Source organism: Chrysemys picta, chromosome 4, assembly GCF_011386835.1.
Source record: "Chrysemys picta bellii isolate R12L10 chromosome 4, ASM1138683v2, whole genome shotgun sequence".
NCBI lineage: Eukaryota > Metazoa > Chordata > Testudines > Emydidae > Chrysemys > Chrysemys picta.
In genome coordinates, this window is record NC_088794.1 from 112,365,676 (window position 1) to 112,385,943 (window position 20,268).

Here is a 20,268-nt window from a genome sequence, read left to right on the forward strand (position 1 = left end):
ATTAGATTGATTTAGCACAATTGGTTCTTGACAAATCCATGTTGGCTATTACTTATCACTCTATTATCTAGGTGCTTATCAATTATTTAATTATTTCTTCATAGTATCTTTCCAGGTACTGATGTTAGGGTGACAGGTCTCTAATTCCCTAGGTCCTTTTTGTTCCCTTTTCAAAAACAGGTACAATGTTTGCCCTTCTCCAGCCTTCTGAGACCTCACCCATCCCATGAGCTCTCAAAATTAATCACTAATTTTACCTCAGTGGGACGAGTAGATCCAAAACTGCCTACCAGAGATCTACAGAATTTTGCAGTGAGAAATGGCAACTTCTACAGGGCCAGCTGCCCTGAGCCTGATCACTTCAGATTTTTCCTGTGCTGTATCAAGGGATTTCCATGTCAAGTGACTTGTGACTGGCTCTGTGACCATATCCCTGAGCACTGACTGACATCCTCAAAGAACAGGGTCACAAAAAGGGTGTTGACCAAAAACACCCTCTTCCTAGGGTCTGAGGCTTATCCCACAAAAGGAAGGTACCCAACTCTGCCAGAAACAAAGCCTCCTTAATATACCTTCTCTGTTGCCACCATATTGATATCTCACTCCCCCGAAGTGCCACTCTGCCTCCAGTCGCTTCGGTAAACAAGAACTTCGGAACATTTGTCCATCCACTGCTGCAAGGAAGCCAGAGGAAAGTCAGAAAGGGCTGCGACCTCCCAATGCCACTCTCCCCCCCCCAACCAATCAATACTCCAGAGGAAGGAGAGAAAAACCCCAAGGTGCCTTATAGTTTGTCCATGGGGAAATTAAGATTTGGTTAAAAAGTTAAATGCTGCATAAACTGATTCTGAATTGGGGAATAGCCTGAACTCTGGAATACGCTCCCTCCTTGGTCCTGCAAGCTGCAGCACAGCTTGGCTTCTCACCTGTTAGTGGGAAATAAATATTATTCTCACTTTCTAGGCAGATCACTGCCAGGGAAATGGAGAAAAGGGTAAGATACAGGATGGGAGACATGGGAAAGGGGCAGCTGGCACAAGATTAACTTCACTCACCTCCTTAAGTATCTAACATGGCTATTTCAACTGACTGTACCTTTCATTTCCAGGGCTCCAAGTGTTGCTAGTCTGGCAGCTTTCAGTCCAAAGCCCAAATAGCTGCAAAAAAACACCAAACAAAATATTGCAGTTTTGCCCTGGCTCATCTGACATGCCCAGACACAGCCAGCCCTAGCTCTATGGCATGCACAAACCAGATTCCCTTTCTGTGCCTCCTACCCTATATCCCCCTTTACATCTTAGATGGATTTATTCTCCTGGCAGAGGGAAACTAAGTGCCAACAGACTAATGCAAAAACAAGGTGTTACAAAGCACACACATGGGGTGCAAATCTAGAACTAGGCAGAAAGTGGGTAGAGAAGAATAGGAAGCTTTTGGGCAACTCAAAAAATCTGGTGTGAATTTCTGAGATTTAAAATAAAAAGCATCAGAAAGAAGACAGACTTCCTGCACCAGAAGAACGGAGTAAAAAGGAGCATTAACACCTGTATATCTCTACAAACAAATGCAATGAGAACGGGAAATAAGCAAGAGGACCCAAAAGTCATACACAGTGATAGAGATGATGATCTAACAGAAATTGGGCAACATTATCTATGATGCCCACAAGATACGATGTGATGAGCAAGAGGGCAGTGCAGAAATACTTTGGGTAAAGATACAAGGAATGTAAAACAATAGGAAAAATGACCACAGGCAACTGATACAGGCCAGAGAGAAAAAGACTCCAGGACCAATTCTTGGGGCACTTGACACCATAGAATACCACAGAACTCATTACATCTGCTAAGACGACTAACCAAGTTTCTAATTGTGATAATGGTCTCTTGTACACTAGGACTGGACTGAAATCACTAACTATTCACACTTGGCTGAGTTTTAAATTAACTGTAAATTACTCCAGAAAACTGATTGGGCATCACCTTTGACAGCTCAATAAACACCCCTGCTCAATGGCAACAGTGGGCAAAAAAAGCAAACAAAGTGCTTGGATACACAAGGTATAGGTTAGAAAATAATTCTTAAATTAATCTAATGTTGTTATATCATTCAGTGGAATGCCCTGACCTGGGCTCAGTTCAATTCACCCTATCTCAGAAAAGAAATAATTTCAGAAGTGGGTAAGAAAAGTGCTAAGAGGCCTGGGCACACTTCTATGCAAAGGCGAGATTGAGAAGATTGGGCTGTTTAATTTTGAGAGGAGAGGAATAAGAGAGGGACATGATATTGTGTAGCGAGGAGCCATGGACCCCAGCTGCGACTGTAAGGGACTGGGGGGAAGGAAGCACCATTCACCTCCGGGTAGGCAAAGACAGACCAGCCACACCTGCCCCACCGGAAGCAGAAGAGCGGGACAGGAAACTTAAAAGGTGGGCCCTTCAGCTCAGTTGGAGGGGAGTTGGCGAAGGAGATAGATGTGTCCTGCCCACTGCTGAGCCCTACGCTTGAGGACGACCTCTGCAATGCCAAGGAACCAGAAGGACTGCTGGGTTGGCCAACTGACAGGAGGACAGAGGAGCTGCTTGGACTGCTGCTGGCTGTATAACCCTGGGAAGATGTAGGACACCATGAGACAGAACTACACTGCAATGGGGTCATAGGAAGTAGCCCAGTGACACCAGACAATAGTCTGGTTGTATGGCCAGAATACTGGTCAGTGTGTTTAAGTGGGATCCCCGCTGACCCAGTGGCACACACCTCCACTGCTGTCAGGGCCCAGGGCTGGGACCTGATAGAGAAAGGTGGGCCCCATCCCCCTACCCCTTGTGGCTGCCCCACCCCTGAGGTGGCCACTTACCCACCTTAGGCCGAGAGGCCAGGCGAAAGACTGCCTATAGCTCTGCCCTACACTGAGGGCCAGACCCTCTTTAAAACTGCTGGTTGCTCTGCCTTGCCTAAGGGCCAGAGCCTTATAGACTGCTTACTGCTCGCCCCTGCCCAGAGACTCATAGCCTACTGGGGTCAGAGCCCTGAAAGCGCCAGTTCCCCCTTAAGCTTTGTTGGACAGCCACATGGTAGCAAGGGGGCCTGGCTCCCTCGCCAAGACTGACAGGGAGGGACGACCATGTACCCTTACCATCTTTAGGCTATACATTTTGTGTATCGGTATGTAAGTGAGGTGCTCCTATTTATCCTCATAATAACAGAGCAAGAGGATGAAACTGATCAAAGGACATTACTTTTACACAATGAGCATCTCAGTGACTAATAAGCCAAGTCTTTCTGGAATTGGTGGCTTGGGATGCGAGAGGTCCTGTATCCCATTTCCAGTCCTTGGTTGAGTCTTGATAGCTGAATCTACATTGTCCCCCTTTCCAAAGTGGCTCAAACTGTTTGATTTAACCTCTCCATGTACCAGAGCTTCTCCTCTCTCAAAATGATTACCCGTAAAACTTGTTCGAGGTACAAACTGTGATTTCCCCTTTCATTGATATTCATATTGGTTCTGCATCCTTCCAGGCTCAATTAACGTTATGGTTTTCAAGCAGATAATCTAGTCAGAAGATCAGGGCTCAACAACTCACTATGGAACAATATGGTACATCCTAGACTGGATCTCAGGCTGTGAAAGGACTGATTTTCCAATGGAAGTGGCAGCTTCTTGCTCCTCACCTGTGCGTGTAGAGCTTGTAAGTGCTATTGAACATTTCAAATGAGGTGACAAAATCCACAGGGGTTTGCTCCAAGGTTTCCTAAAAATTAAGTAAACAGTATATCTTTCAGTCCCTGTTACTCGATCAAAAACCCAAAAAATAAAAACACAAAACCTAGTGATAATATCATTGCTAATTTTCACATAGGCATCAAGATACGGCTACATGGAGCTATCCATCCTCCATGACAAATAACTCATACTTTTGGTATTGTGGTAGCACCCATAATGCTTCACCTGTCCAGCCCTCAAAATCAGTATAGCCCATGCAGCCTTAATTCTGCCCATTGTGTGTGCACATTATTATGTGTAAGAGTCATTAAATTATATTACACAAACAAAATCTAAAATTAAAAGAACATTATCAAGGTTGCAAAGTCAAACACTCAAAAACTGAATGAGGCATCGGTTCTCTTGAAAAAATAATGTGATCATAAAATTAAATTAAAGATGCACGAGGGGTCTAAATTCTGGCATTTTTTTAGCACTTAACTTTGCAACCTTAATAATCTTCTTTCAATGTTGTTTTTGTGTGTGTAATTTCTTTGCTCTTAAAAAAGCCAACAGGGAAAAATAAATCAGAAATTGAATCCAGTACCATCATACTGACACCCCCATGAGTCATCAGCAGGCTTGGAACCTGCAGATTCACAACACAGACCGTCTGCCATTTCAGCTAATAGCATAAATAATGGCAATAGTATGTTGTCGTCCTCGATCCCTAGAGGAGGATGAGACACACACTTTGCCAGTGAGTTTCACAGGTATTTGCTGACAGTACAGAAATGGTCAAACTCGGGGATCTTGGGTTCCATTGCAGGCTTTGAAGGAATGTGTGCTCTAGTAGGCACCGACTCTTCTGCACATTCTTCCCACGTGTGATCCCACCTCCCCCAACCTGTCCCTGTCCCAGTGCTTTCTCTTCCCTAATAATCTGTCCCCTGTGCTCAAGGAGTGAAGATACACTAACAGGCTGGAAGAGAAGCACTTATAGTCCAGTATTGACACCACTCAGAATTCCATCTAACATGGAAGAAACATCCCTGGAAACCTTTTCCTTTTGTAACATACGAAGTCTAACCCATGTTAGCGAGGTTTCAGAGTAGCAGCCATGTTAGTCTGTATCCGCAAAAAGAACAGGAGTACTTGTGGCACCTTAGAGACTAACCAATTTATTTGAGCATAAGCTTTCGTGGGCTACAGCCCACTTCATTGGATGCATAGAATGGAACATATATTGAGGAGATGTGTACACACACACACACACACACACACACACAGCATGAAAAGGTGGGCATTGTCTTACCAGCTCTGAGAGGCCAATTAAGTAAGAGGAAAAAACTTTTGAAGTGATAATCAAGATAGCCCAGTACAGACAATTTTGATAAGAAGTGTGAGAATACTTACACCATGTATTCTCACACTTCTTATCAAAATTATCACTTCAAAAGTTTTTTCCTCTTACTTAATTGGCCTCTCAGAGCTGGTAAGACAACGCCCACCTTTTCATGCTCTCTGTGTGTGTGTGTGTGTGTGTGTGTGTACACACATCTCCTCAATATATGTTCCATTCTATGCATCCGATGAAGTGGGCTGTAGCCCACGAAAGCTTATGCTCAAATAAATTGGTTAGTCTCTAAGGTGCCACAAGTACTCCTGTTCCATGTTAGTGAGGCCTGTCCAGCCTGGGCCTAGACAACACAAGCTGCTTTTCTTTGGTTTATACCCATTTTTCTTTTCTCCTTAAACAGGATCTTTTGTTTACAAGCACCTGTCATTTGAATTTCATTGTCAATATTAAAGGGAACAAAAGCAGACTGACCTTCACAGATGGCATGCAGGTGCCTGTGCTGAAAAAGTGAGTCCTCAGAGCATGTGGGTGCCTGGGCACCATTACCCATGGTTATGGCAACTCTAGCACACATGCAGTGGTTTGAGCATTGGCCTGCTAAACCCAGGGTTGTGAGTTCAATCCTTGAGGGGGCCATTTAGGGATCTGGGGCAAAAATCTGTCTGGGGACTGGTCCTGCTTTGAGCAGAGGGTTGGACTAGAGGACCTAGTGAGGTCCCTTCCAACCCGGATATTCTATGATTCTATGATACTCCTCACCTCAGACCGTGGCAGGAACGTGATTTGGGTTGAGGCTCCTCCCAGGTCCAGTGTCCCAACTGTCTGCTGGTTCTGGCCATACAGCTGCCCTGCAGACAATATCATGCTCAGAATAGCCACTCAACTCAGAGACTGCCCATAAAGTCCTTACAGCCATCAATGCATCACAGACTCATATGGGGGCCGATTTAGCCTGAAGGGTCCATGGCCAGATGAAGATTAGCTTCACATAATGTGAAGCTAGTCTCCATAACATGCTGGGGTGGTGTCAGGCAGAAACACAGGGACTGAAAGAATGACCCCCTTCCCTCAACTCATTACCATGGGGCTGGCAGACACAGGGCAGGGACTGAGGGCAGAGATGCGAGAACTTCCCTCCTGATTTCAACTTCAGTTCCATGGAGAGGAAGGGGGGGAAATCCCTACACAGGCAAAAATTGTATGTGGGTAAAATCTTCTCCCCCATCTCTAGCAGACTGTAGGAGAGAGAGAGCATAAATTCCCCCAATCTGTAGCTGATTCTTGGCGAGGTACAGAAGAGGAAGGGCAAATGCTTCCAGCTCTTGCAAATTCTGAGAACTGATCTGGCCATTACCATTTTCCCTCAGCCAGGGCAGAGGCTCTTTCTTCTAGTTTCTCCTGTTTTCTTCCCCCCCTCTACTGTCACAGTGGAGAGGAGAGGGAGGGTAAGCCAGGCAAGGCGGGGGGGGGGGGTGGAGGGGACGGGACGGGACAGACAGGGTAGCCAGCTTCAAACTCCTTCCCTTCTATGGGAGGGACCCAGTTCAGGCCTAACAGTGAGTCAAGCAGTTAATTACCTGTCAGAAAGTTCACAGTGATCCAGGCTAAAACTCCTGCAAGGAGGAAAAAAAAAAAAAAAAAGGGGAACTGAAACCGCTTCTACCTTCTGTGCCCTCACACAGCCTCATACAATGTGTGCTTTTCAGACAGACAAACAAGACAAGTTCCCTGCCCCAAACATCTTACACGTATAACAAAATAACATGACATGTAAAATCAAAAGGAGAAGTGGGGGGAGGGCTTTTTGGCATCTGTACATCTAGAGCAGAGCCAAGACTTGGTCTCTGTGTCACATCGATACACAAACGATCACTGAGACAAGGTAGCATGTGTAAATTTGCCTTCAGTGTTAGTTGACTTTTGAGCATTTAAATTCCTAACTTTAAAACTGCATACACATTCTTTGTATTTTAATTTTTTTGTATATACAGTTAGATGTGAAAAACATGGATCTGCTTAGCGAGACCCAGTAAAATATGAACAATTCCTCTTCTCCTGGTCTAGCCACTGAGCTTGGTATTGGCATTGGGGAGCACTTGAGCTCATCAGCTGTGGGATTCCAGCTGAAACAGATGCAGTTTGAGGAGGGAACTTAGAAAATAAAAACCTGTGAAGGTCATAGTAGGCTCTATTAGCACCCACTAGTCCTTCTCCCTGCGCATGCAGTACTGTTCCCTACAGCAGTGGTCTCCAAACTTTTTTGATCGCACACCCCTATCAGTAAAAAATTTTTGAGCACGCACCCGATATATGTAATTTATTTATGTATAAATTATATACATGTACTACTATACTAATATATTATGTACATTATAAAACATACAAAAATAGAAATTAAAAAAGGATGAGAAAGATGAAAAACAATATTTAAAAAATAATTTATTGTATTTTATTTATTAACGTACAAAAAACCTTTTTGCTCTCACAAAACAAATTAATATTTTTTAGTGAGAGCAATGTGATTGAATATGCTTCATTATTTCTGAAAATCTTGGTTTAACACTTTGTGATACAGTGATTCGAAGGGCTGGATTAGGGTTAGCATGCGGGAGAGGGCTCAGAGTGGGGATGCGGGGTCTGGGAGGGAGTTAGGGTGCAGGAGGGCGCTCAGAGTGGGGGTGCGGGAGGAGGCTCAGGGCTGGGGCAGGCAGGAGGTGCAGAGCACTTACCTGGGGCAGCTCCTGTTTTGTGCAGGTGGCTCTGTGCAGTGCGGCACCGCCCCCATTGCCACAATTCTGGGAACTGCCCGCCCATCCCCCCCCCCAGGCAGGGCCACCCGGAACGCTGGGGCTTTAGGGGCCGCAGGGCCCTGGCCTGCAGCTCTAAAGCCCCTTTCGGAATGCGTCCCTGCGAGCACAGGCCAGAGGACTCAGGAGGAGCAGGGGCAGCCGCACAGCCAGCGGCTGGAGAGAAGCAACACTTTCCCCTTCAAAGCGCTGCTTCTCTCCAGCCGGCTTTGAAGAGGAAAGCGCAGCTTCTTTCTGGCTGCTGGCTGTACGGCTGCCCCTGCTCCTCCATGGGCCGGATGACTCAGGGCTGCATTCCGAAACGGGCCTTAGAGCTGCAGGGCAGGGCCCCGGGGCCCCCTTAGCCCAGGGCCCTGCAGCCCCTAAAGCACCTGCGTTCCGGGTGCCCCTGCCTGCAGGGGGGCAGCTCTCCCACTTGCTTGTTCCCTCCCTCCTCCGGATGCCCTCCCCCCCCCCCCCCCCCCGGCAGCACTCCTCCTGCCGCGCCCCCCAATGGATAGTCTTGCGCACCCCCTGGGGTGCGCACACCCCACTTTGGAGACCACTGCCCTACAGCACATTCTCAAGGGCTACATCCCATTACCCCTAATAATACACTATGAATTGCACTAATAATTTATGTCCTTCCTTCAAATACTTATAGACTGATCATGCTCATGGTCTCTTACATCAGCATTGCCTCTTTCAATCTTTCCTCATAAATAGGTCCCTTCAATTCCCTTATTTTTTTCTGCTCTTCTCAGAACTCCCCAAATTATTACTATATTAGTGGTAATTAGTGCTGGGCAAAATTTTTCAACTTTTTTTTTTTGGGGGGGGGGGGGGGGGGAGGGGGGAAGAGCGCAATAAATAAATAAATGCAGATTTGGGTTGACCGAAACATTTCTCAATTTCATGTTGAATTTGCTGCATTGTTTTGGTCAAAATAAAAAAAAATTAAATTCTGAAAAAAAGATCAAAATGTTTCAACATTTTTTAAACAAAACCTTTTGTTTGTTCAATTTTAATTGATTTGGTTTTGAAATTTCCTTCAATTTTATTTGAAAAAGGCTCAAAATGGAAATGAAACGTTTCAATCATTTTGTTTGACCCAAAGTGATTTTTTCCCCTGACTTTTTGATACGTTTACATTTTGAAAAATTTTCATTTTCAGGTTGGCCCAAAACTTTTTTTTTTTTTTTTAAACTTTCTGGAATTGCCAGCAAACCAAAAAATCAGTTATTCACACAGCTCAAGCAGTAATGAAGTACTCAGTACTGAATGTAATCTTCCAGATGGGTCTCATCAGTGCGACTTAAAGAGAGATTTTTCACCTCCTTATTCTGTGATGTGAGACTTCTGTGTATCTACTCCAATTTTATAATGGCCTTTTTTGCAGCTATATCATGTCGCAAACTCATGTATAATTTGCTATTCACTCTAACCCCATAGTCTATTTCAGCCATTCCTGGGTCTCTGGGTTTTGCTGCAACTCTGTGTTTTGGACTGTTTTTATGCTACTCTATTAGCTGCATTTTTTCAAGATGAATTTTATTATATTATTCGCCAAGGTTTCTAGTATCTCTCAGGTTAAGTAGTGCTGTTTTTATATCCTCATTAGTGGTTTGCAGTGTTTCCAAAATTAGTGTCATCTGCAAATTTCACTAACGAGTCTTTTACCCCATTTTCTAGATCATTCATGAAGATATTTAATAAAATAGGTACTAACACAAGTATCTGCAGTTCCTCCTAGACACTTCCCTACAGCTTGATACTGCACTACTTATCATCGTATAGCCTTTCAAAAGTAACCCGTGGTAGATTACTGCATCACTTTTACTCACACCTGCATCAGAGGACAACTGCTCAATTGTTGATTTTAAACTCTTTGATGCAGGGACCAACTCTATTTCTGTTCATCCAATGCCAAACAGAAATGTCTCCTCTGGTAGGATTCTCTACATTCTGGATCACATAGTGTCATCTACAGAACTCCGGGACCTTTTTGCTCGCCTGCATTTGTAGCTCAATAGCTGCCCAAGTAGTCAAAATCCTCATGAATACAAAAGGATCCTGTGTTTTCAAGTAGCTTGAGAGTTGGGCTAGAAATGTTTTGTTCTTTCCTTCAATCCTGGAAGTCATTTCTCTTTCCTCTGGCTGCCATAGTGATTTCTCTTTCCCTTTTGTCTTCACCCACTTCCTCCTTCCCAAGACCCACCTTCAGAAGATCCATCCATGATGCTAACACTGTTATTTGGAACCAGAAAGGGTGACTCCTCAAAGACCTCTCTCACCTGAGGAAAGGAGAGATGGTTAGATTCTCTGGGCCTGGAGCCTTGCTCTCCACTGGGAGTGCTGGACAAAGCTTCCGCTTTCTCCCCAGACCAGTAGGAAGTAAGGCATGAGTGTGTGGTGTTAGGCAAAGACTTCTCTTCCTCAGGGCACTAGGAAGGAAAGAAGGATGTATACTAGGCCCCTCTCCATCCACCCTTTATGCCTCTATCCAGACAGGGCGGGTCTCAGGCCACAGCAGGAGGGTTTTAAGGACTGAGAGTTCTCATACACTCTTATGGAATTACAGCTGTTTTTCACAGTTGGGACTAAGTTATGACAGAGAGCATGGAGAAGGGAGCTATGAAAGGTACCGTAAGAAGGATCATACTATTGCACAGAGATCTCTCAGGTTACCTCTGAGAGCAGAGCCTGGGCTTTGGGCTCTGGCAGCAGCCTCAGTCCAGCTGTAGCTTTCAGCACCACTGGGGTCTCCTTCCAATGACTACGTGGCACAGCTTCTTTGGCCATTTTCAACAATCCTTTCACAGTTTCTGCACCCTAAAAATAAACAGAAGCTGTTTCTCTCACACTATTCCCTTCGACGGGCAATCAGAAAAAAAAAGTCACTTTAGAGCCCTCTCCTTCACCCTAGAACACTAGGCAAAGTACATATCCCACAACAGAGGGTGACACACACAAAGGGCCAGCAGGGCAAGTAGGTACCACAGTGATAGGGACTTAGGGAAGAGAGAGATCAGGAGGGCACATGCATCCTTAAGCATGGGAAGAAGAGACATGTTTACAGAGCTTTTTTTTATGACAGAAAATGCAGTTTCTTTGCGCATGAAATTTTAGGCTTTATATTTGCGGGAGAAAAAGTCTGATATCTGACAAACCTGGAAGTCATGCTACATAAATCAGCTAGTTTCTCTGGTACAATTACCGACTGAAGAGGCAAGGGGGAGGGAGCAAAGAGAGTCTCTGTAGATTTCAATACAGTGACATTATCATGTTCTGGGGTGCAATCCAGACCAGTGAGAGGTTGTGTCGCTGTCTGCCCTGTAACTCTGGGGGAGGGGATTCCAGGGGATGCTGCTGATCCAGGGGCGGGGGGCGGCCCGGGGCACCGCTGCTGCTCCCGGACCACTGCTCCTGGACCAGCTGCCTGGGGCTGCCGGAGTAGCAGCTGATGCGGCTGGCCCCGGTGCTGCCCCAGCTGCTTGGGTGGAGCTAGGGTCAGCCACACCAGCTGTTGCAGAAGTCATGGAGGTCCTGGAAAGCCACAGAATCCGTGACCTCTGTGAAAGATTTGTAGCTTTACTGATGACATCACGAAGGCTGACGCATTTTATGCCCACTTTGCTTCAACCTTGACTAAAAAAAAAAAAAAAAAAAAAGATAGATTTTGAGCAGATACTTAACACAATTAATATTAACAAGAAGATGGAAGGAACAGAAGCCAAAATAGGGAAAGTACAGATTATAGAATATTTAGATAAATTAGATGCATTCAAATCAGCAGAGCCTGATGAAATTCACCTCGGGTACTTAAAGAATTAGCGGAATGAATCTTGGAACCACTAGTGATTATCTTTGACAACTCATGGAGGCTGGGTAAGGTCCCAGAGGATTGGGGAAGGACAAACATAGTACTTATCTTTAAAAGGCGGTGGGGGGGGGGGGGGGGGGGGGGAAGAAGAGCCAGAAAATTATAGAAGTCAGCCTAACTTTGATAGCTGGAAAGATACTGTAACAAATTACTAAATCAATCTGTAAGCACCTAAAGCATAATAGGGTTATAAGTAATTGTCAACAACAAATCAAAGTTCCTACTTTGGCAGGGTTACTGGCCTAGAAGATAGGAGGGAAGCTGCAGATGTGATATATCTTGATTTTAGTAAGGCTTCTGACACATTCCCAAGCGACATTCTCATAAACAAACTTGGGAAACAAGGTCTAGATGAACTATTATAAGGAGGGAGCACAACTGGTTGAAAGACGATATTCAAACATTAGTTATCAATGGTTCACTAACAAACTGTAGGAATGTATCTAGTGGGTTCCAGTAGGAGTCTGTCTTTAGTCTAGTACTATTCAATATTTTCATTAATGACTTGGATAATGGACTGGACAGTATGCTTATAAAATCTGTGGATGACACCAAACTAGGACGAGTTGCAAGCACTTTCCAGCACAGGGTAGGAATTCAAAGTGACCTTGACAAATAAGAGATTTCAGACCCATGCAACATGATGAAATTCAATAAAGAAAAGTGCAAGGTACTACACTTAAGAAAGAGAAATCAAGTGTACAACTACAAAATGGAGAATAAATGGCCAGGCAGTAGTACTGCTGAAGAGGATCTGGGGGTTATAGTGGATCACAAATTGAGTACGAGTCAACATTGTGATCCAGTTGCAAAAAAAAAAAAAAAAAAAAAAAAAAAAAAAAGGCTAATATTCTGGGGTGCTTTAGCAGGAATGTTATATGTAAGACACAGGAGATAATTTTCCCACTCTACTTTGCACTGGTGAGGCCTCTGCTGGAGTTCTGTGTCCAATTCTGGGTGGCACACTTTTAAGATGTGGACAAATTGGAGAGCCCAGAGGAAATCTACAAAAATTATCGAAGACAGCAAACCTGGTTTATAAAGAAAGGTTAAAAAAACTGGATACATTTAGTCTTGAGAAAAGATGACTGAGGGGGGACCTGATAGTCTTTAATATGTTAGGAGCTGCTATGAAGAGGATAGCGATCAATTGTTCTCCGTGTCCACTGAGGCAGGACCTGCTTACAGAATTTGGCAAGAACAGGGCTGGTATTGCAGAAAAACACACTCCTAAGAAGTGCTAGTCACAGAGTGCTCATGCAAACACATCCCGATATCAAGTGGTACCAGAACATCTGATATCAAGGATGGTACAAAAACATTCCCCAAGGATAACAGGAACACATTGACCCCTCCTAAAAGATAAGGTCAAGAGAACAGTACGTAATAAAAATGTTTTAATTGAACCAACATGTACCAGGTGATGGGTGATAACTAGCAACGTGAGGAGGCAGTAACTAACTATGTCAAAGGGGCAGTACTAACTTGTTTGTATTGGGATATAAAGATGCATCTTAGAGGGAGTATTTTTGGCCAGCCTAGGGAGCAGTGAAAAGTCCCGCCATTGACTGAGCTGCATCCATTGTCACAAGCATACATGTTTTAGTATCCTTGTAAAGTCTGCCAGGTGCTATTACTGTGCTTCGTCAACAATAAACCGGGCCGGGTATCTTTGCTAAAAACCGAGTCTGTAAATTTATTGAAAAGTTTAATTAAGGTCTGTTATCTCCGCAGAGCTGGGACAGCACACTGAATAAACACACACACGCACACACATTTGCCCCAAAACAGTTTTTAAGAACAAGTTGAACAAACACTTGTCAGGGAAGGTCTAGGTTTACTTGGTCCTGCCTCGGCACAGGGGGCTGGACTAGGTGACCTCTCGAGGTCCCTTCCAGCCCTACATTTTTATAATTCTATGATAAATCCAAAAAGCCATTCACTCTTTTTGGATTTAAAGCTTCCTACTCACATGGTCTCTCTTGAAGATGAGTTCCTGTAACATTGAATTTAGCAGCATAAACTGATAAATTTGCTGTCACCACTGCACCCATTACACTGGCCCCACAGTCTAAGGCCAATGATGCATGGAGGACAGAGAAGCAAGTCTGACATTCCTCTATCACTCCCCTTATTCTGTGCCACAAATTATTGGCAATGTGTAATTTTTGGAAATGCTGGCGGCCTACTTCAGGACTGACTCTGATTCTCCAACTGCCCTACCCTGTTGATAGGTTAATTGCTCACTGAGGCAGTTGTGATTCATTAAATATCACCTGAATCTAAAGAAAGGTGAAAGTAGCCCTCTGGAGGGGAGACAGATTAGGGAAAGGAGCCGTAGGAGCAGTCATGCCTAGGGTTATTTGTTAATGATCCTTTATGATAATAAAGCCAAACATCAGGAGGAGGTGATTTTTTTTTATTCTTTACAGAGAGTGTACAGTCTGTTTGGAATTGGGTGTGGAGTTCACAAGTTTACAACCTCTCCTTGTCATAGTCTCCTCTTCCTCAAAGCTGAATGGAGGGACACAGGTGCCCACACATTAATTTGAGAGGGCTGACAACTGATCCATGTGTATTGATCTCTGGGATGAAGTCATTTTCAAATCAACAAAGAAATACACAGGTAAATCAAGTACCTGTAATTCTGTCAGCTTAACATTAAGGAGTGAGTTCTTGGCAGGGTACAATAGAACATGGGTCTGGCAGGCAGGATACAGAGATCAAAATTACTTTCCTCTTATAGTTGACACTTGACAACTGTCCTTGAAAAGACTTGGAAAAGTGGGAGGTACCAGAAAATTGGTACTAGATTTGTTTTTTTTCAGTCTTCAAAATAATAATAATTTGTCCATTTTTAGCACCTTCCTTTACAAACAATGAATTAACCCCCACAACAATCCTGTGAGATTGAAATCAGTAGAATGTTTACCTAAGATAAGGAAACTTAGGCACAGACAGAGGAGATTACTTTACCAAGGCCACACAACGAATCTGTGGAATAGAACTGTGATCTCTTGACTCCCAAGTCCTGTGCTTTAGCCTCAAGACCACCTGGGAAACTGCTGTCTCACTGTTACTGGAAACTAACATATATATTTCTTAACTTCATGTTTAATCTTGAAACTTTAATGTTTCATTAATCTAGGACAGTGGTTCCCAAACCTTTTTAGTGGAGCTCAACTTTGACCACCTCCCCACACCTTGTGTTCACCTTGTTTTTGCTTTTTTTCTTGTCCACTTTCACTCTTTCCCTCCCCTGCTGTTTCTGGGTCTGTTCTCTAATCTATGAATTCTTTCCTTCTTTCTTCTGCACTCCCTGTTCTTCATTCACCAGTAGAATGCACTGCTGTTCAATGTGGAGATGAAGTGTTACCAGTGGCTCAGGCCACCTGTATTTTTACAGATGAGCTGGATGACTAACATGGGAGCAGAGAAAAGGGTCAATGGGGCTGCTGCCTGTGTATTAGGAACTGCTTCTGCATGGCTGGCTCTCTTAGGGGCTGCAGAAGTAGGGCCTGAACCCAATGGGATCTGACGCTTAGGTCAGGTCGTCTCTGATCTCTTCCTCCTGCCCATGGAGTTTGCATGGCAGTGGTTGCTGTGTGCCCACTTCTGCCAGCCACCACCACCACCTTGCTGCACCCTTGCTACGGAGTGAGTATGCCAAAGGGTTGCAGCACCTCTCAGGCTTTAAAATTAGCCCGAGCAGACCTCTAACTGAGGCACTAAGGAGATGAGCAACTATTTGTTCTTGTCGCAGACCCGGTCAGGCTCCCTGGCTGGTGGCTCACCAGACTGCTGTGGGCGGGATCCAGTCATTGGTTTTAAGCCTCTGGAGCCTAAACAGCACTCAGGCACTTAGGCAGACTCTTGGGGTGCCAACCCTGCATCTAGCACCCTGTCCTGAGAGCGGAGACCCCTGCGGTAGAGATCTGCTCAGGCGTATTTTTAAAGCCTGACCCAAACCCGACTACACCACAGCTGACCTGAACCGAGCCTGAGAGTGTCGAGTTGTTTACAGACTCGACCCAATCATGACACTTTGCCCTATACCTATGTCAGCACCACTGCTGCCTTGCCTCTGGGGGCTGACCTGATGAGGGCTTCGAACTCCCCATGCCCTGTGCTCATGATCCATCTCCAGTTGCCTCCTGCCCATGAGGTAAGCACGGTAATGGCTGCATGCTCCACTCATGCCAGCTGCCATCGCCTTGCTGTGCTGTGTGCACCGTGGAATAAGAGCACCACGACTCTTTAGCACACTGACTCCATGGCACACCCACAATGCAGCAAGGTGGCAGCAACTGCCAGGAGCAGAGTAAGCAGCTGCCGCCAATCCCAAGGGCAGGAGGAAGTGATCAGAGATGACAAAACCTGAGCCTGGGAGGGTCAGGTTGTTTTCAGACCCGACCTGACCCTGACACTTATAGTTGAATCCCGTTGGATTCGGGTTGGGCTGCAAAGCTCAACTATGCAGTCAAACTGCCTAGCCTCTTGAATCAACGCTGACACCTCTAGACATCCCTGTAGCTTAAACACACGGTCTCGCAGATTTCCAACCAAAGGTGTGAAACTTCTGGTTTCCCTCTTCCAGGGGCCACATGACAGGTGTAACACATAATGCACACAGACACGGTGTAGAGAATTCTAATACCATTGCTCTGTACTTAACAGATAAGGCACAGCCAGATCCCCCAAATTATCACATTTCTCTCCCCCAATATCACAAATCTAGTTGCTCACCAGATTGCTGTGAGGGGATATACTGAAACCCCGCTCCTCCCTGTGCTTTCCTGGGTCTCAGTAGACCGCAACACTGTTTCCTCCCTCGGCCTCTCTAGCACATTTCCTGGGCATCAGCTCTGTCTGTTACCCTTTCATAGAAATGGAGCCCCGCAGCCCACTTGCTGTAGGTCCCTCAGGATCAATGCTGACTCCAAAGATAACTCAGTACTTAAAACACATCCTGTCCCAGAACTCCATCCAAAGGTGTGAGCCTTATGGTTTACCTCTTTCAGAGGCCACATGGTAGCTGTTGCATCTACCAAATCCAGACTTTACACAGGACTTGAACACAACATTGCTCTTTACTTAAGGCATGAGAAACATACAGAGAGTACAGCATATATAGAGAACAACAAACATCCTGAATGCAATGCCTCTCCCTTTAGCTCATCATTCCCCTAGCCGTCCTTGGTGAAACATCTGTGTTCAAGCGGCCATGGTTTCCCCTACCTCATCAGACTACTGCAGTAGCTTCTCTCAGCTTGAACTGGTGAAAATGGCTCAAGACCCCAAAGAGATCAGCTCTTGCCCTTTTATAACCTTCCAATCCCTGTCAGGTGACTTGTGGATCTGCCTCCTCAGCTGACTTTATTGCCAGGTCATCTCTCCCCCAACAAGCCAGTTCTTCCGGTTGGAAGCCAGTACACGGTCTAGGGTTTTTGTATTTCAATAGAGCAATGTCCCAATTTATTGTCAGTCATGCATCACAACACCTTGGAATTTCAGTCCGTCATGTCAGTAATAGGAGAACAGAGAAGGTAAAGAACCCCACATCCAAAACGGAGTTTGCAGTCTGACACAGATACATATAAAAAGCCCCCCCAATATCAAACAGAATTCATAAGTTGTACATACAGATTCCCCAATTGTCACAGTACCTGAAGCAATTACTTAGCTAAAAGTGTAATAGAACATTGTACTGTGCATTTCTGAAAATGAATTTTATATCGCTTAGAACAAGGATAGGCAACCTTTGGCAGGCTGCGTGCCAAAGGTTGCCGATCCCTGGCTTAGAGATTCAGTATTGATTCTCCCCCACCAAAACTTATAAAAACTATTTCTCACTGAAATCTCGCTGCATACAAAGGTTTACATTTATAGTTCTTTTGTCTGAGAGTTTTCCATGCACAAAATAGCAACTTTTTTACAGCTGGAAAGAGGTTTTTTCTTTCTTTCTTGGTCCACTATACACTCAAGCAGGATTTGTTTCCCCTCAAAATTCCCAAGGAAAAAAAATTCACCTTTGTACTGAGACGTATCAGCCCAAAAGGAAAAATTGAGAAAGTTACTAGTAAATGAAAATGGAGCATTTACTTAACTGTCATGTTTGGTGTAGTTACAGAGAAAAGAGTGAATATGGATACTGGTAGTACAAAAATCATGTTTTTAAATTACTATGGAATAGGAACTCTGCTAAGAAAGCATACAAGTTCCACCTCTAATAATAGTAGTTATTCTTTGCTCTAAATCAGAGGATCTGAAAGAACTTTAGAAATAGTTAAACAAACCTCACATTTTCCATGTGAAGTAGGTAAGTGTAATTATTGCCATTTGAGGGGGTGAAAACTAAGGCACAGTGGTGAAGTGACTGTGGTCAAAGAGCCATTCAGTGACAGATGTGTGAACAGGTCCCTTAAATCTGGACTCCCAGTTCCCTGTGCTAACCATTAGGTATAGTCAATCATGTTAAGTAAATTACAGGTGGCATTAAGATGAGAAGACCTATTCACAGGCAACATGGGAGATTCCAGAAAAGTCTTACCTTTTCAGGCTGATCAACATAAGCAGAAAGACCTGGTTTCACTGACTCAAAGATCTCCCCATCCAGCTCTGGAGGCTGCTCTGCACAAATGAAACAAAGCAGAGCATGAGAAAGCCTATACCACCTGCTCTGCTGCTCTTTAGCTTCAAATTTAGGACCAGATTATTTCACATGACATCACCGATGGTGACCATCCCCTATATCTCCCTGTAGATAACCACCACCCCTTTCCAATACAAACACTGATCCTCCTTTGCCAGGGAAAGATTTAACAAAATGTGCCCCTTGGGCTCCAAATTCATCAACCACCTGTTAAAAACACATCAAGTTACAATACAAGGAAACATATCAAGTTTCCTAAGGACAATGTATGAAAATGCCATCCAAGCCTCAGTGAGACTTATTCCCCTTACACAACTGCCCAGATTAAAGCGTTTGGAAACTGAGAATTTTCTTCTATGCCCAGAAGTTCACCAGCCTTTGTTAGATTAACAGAGAAGAGAGTTGCACAGTGAAGCTCCACCACATACTGAGAACAACCACCACCCAGAGTTTGGATCTAGGGGCTGATAGTAGAACTGCCCCAGCTGTCCCAAACTCCGGGATGGTGCATGAGGAGAAAAGCATCTCTAAGGCAGCCAGGGCCTAAGCCAATATGATCAGGGTGTGGAATCCTGCAGGTTGGATCTCTGAGAAATGCCCTTATTTGTTGGAATTCTGCCATTCAGCCTTACCTGGGTTTTTCTGCACAAAGGTGTAAATGTGAATTCGGGTCCCGGTACTTCCTGCATCAAACATGATGCCATAAAAGGTGTTGGTACGGGCATTTGCAAGGCACACGCTAGATGGAAAGAGACCCTGAAACCACATCTCCGGGCTGGGATGGGAAACAATGCAGTAGATAGAGGAAAGGGTCAGCATTAGAAAGATGGCGAGCCAGGTAGCTGCCATCCTGCAAGGAAACCTTGGGGCAGCTGGAGTATGGATCAGCGTTCACAGAGTTGCAGGAGCTCCTGGAGAGTGAAACAAGAACAGAGGTTGGTTACCAACAGCTTTCTCCTTCATACCTCTGTTTTAAGGAATCTGCCCAGCACAGAAGCTACCCACCCTTAAAAAAGGAAGGTGTCCATCCTGACTGCCTCCACCCAAAGGACAGGTGCTCCCGGCTATCCCTACACTAGAGACAGGGGCTCTCCCTGTAAGTGCTGCAACTGCACTTGACTAATTTGCTCTTTCAGAATAAAGGCTCCTCTCTGTTGCTGCAGACATCTGCATGGAGCATTTAAAAACTGAGTCCCAGGATACCTAATCTTGACTTTGTACACAGAACCATCTCTCTCACCTGGGCTCCGGATCAGATTTACACTCCTGGGACTTTCCTGACAGCTCAAGCCTCAGCTGAATTCACACCGTATGTAAGCGGAGCTCAGGGCTGGATCTCTCCGTCCTGACATCCACATATGGGATGCTGGCCTGGCACAGAACAAAAATGTCATTCAGTACCACAAACAAAGAGAATTTCATCTCAGGCTGATGGCAGCTGCTTGGAGAGATCAGTGTATGGGGAGGGTAAAGAGCATAGACTGCAAGTGGCACAGTGGTCACCAAGAGGGATCTGTGCTGTAGAAAGGGAGACTAAATGGTGACACGCACCTGGCCCCAGTTTCTCAGCCCCCTCTCAGTGTTCAAACATCTCTGATGGCTTTTTGCCTACAAGTCAGTTGTTTATTCTCCCCTCTTGGTACAAAGTTCTCTGCTTAAAACCAGCCAAACGAGGACAAACTATTTTTACACTTTGACCAGGTATCTCCCTCTCTTTCGCAGAACGAAAACTGCTCACATGGCCTATAATATGCCAATATTATTTACCGTCTCCCAAGTGCATGACCTAGCATTAGGTATCAAGATTCAGCAGCTTTCCCCTCCTATTATCCTCCATTCTGTGATTAAAGCCTGACTGCACGCTTGTCTTGCAAGGAGATGCTA

At 44.8% G+C, this 20,268-nt stretch overlaps 1 protein-coding gene across 4 annotated transcripts in view; it reads right to left on the bottom strand.

Annotated features, from left to right (window-relative positions):
• The window catches only part of ENTPD5 (ectonucleoside triphosphate diphosphohydrolase 5 (inactive)), a 42,543-nt gene that overhangs the window by 12,068 nt on the left and 10,207 nt on the right, over positions 1 to 20,268 (bottom strand). For 3 of the 4 annotated variants that reach the window (XM_005301567.4, XM_024102108.3, XM_065595527.1), the window contains exons 2-11: positions 19,625 to 19,755; positions 19,017 to 19,295; positions 18,283 to 18,362; positions 10,538 to 10,681; positions 10,068 to 10,143; positions 6,641 to 6,676; positions 5,823 to 5,911; positions 3,673 to 3,752; positions 1,096 to 1,157; positions 573 to 674 (exon numbers count right to left, since the gene is read on the bottom strand). In XM_005301567.4, coding sequence (XP_005301624.1) covers positions 573 to 674; positions 1,096 to 1,157; positions 3,673 to 3,752; positions 5,823 to 5,911; positions 6,641 to 6,676; positions 10,068 to 10,143; positions 10,538 to 10,681; positions 18,283 to 18,362; positions 19,017 to 19,233 — 886 coding nt within the window. In that variant the 5' untranslated portion in view covers positions 19,234 to 19,295; positions 19,625 to 19,755. The remainder of the gene's footprint in view (positions 1 to 572; positions 675 to 1,095; positions 1,158 to 3,672; positions 3,753 to 5,822; positions 5,912 to 6,640; positions 6,677 to 10,067; positions 10,144 to 10,537; positions 10,682 to 18,282; positions 18,363 to 19,016; positions 19,296 to 19,624; positions 19,756 to 20,268) is intronic. The other variant, XM_005301568.4, reaches the window with a different exon arrangement.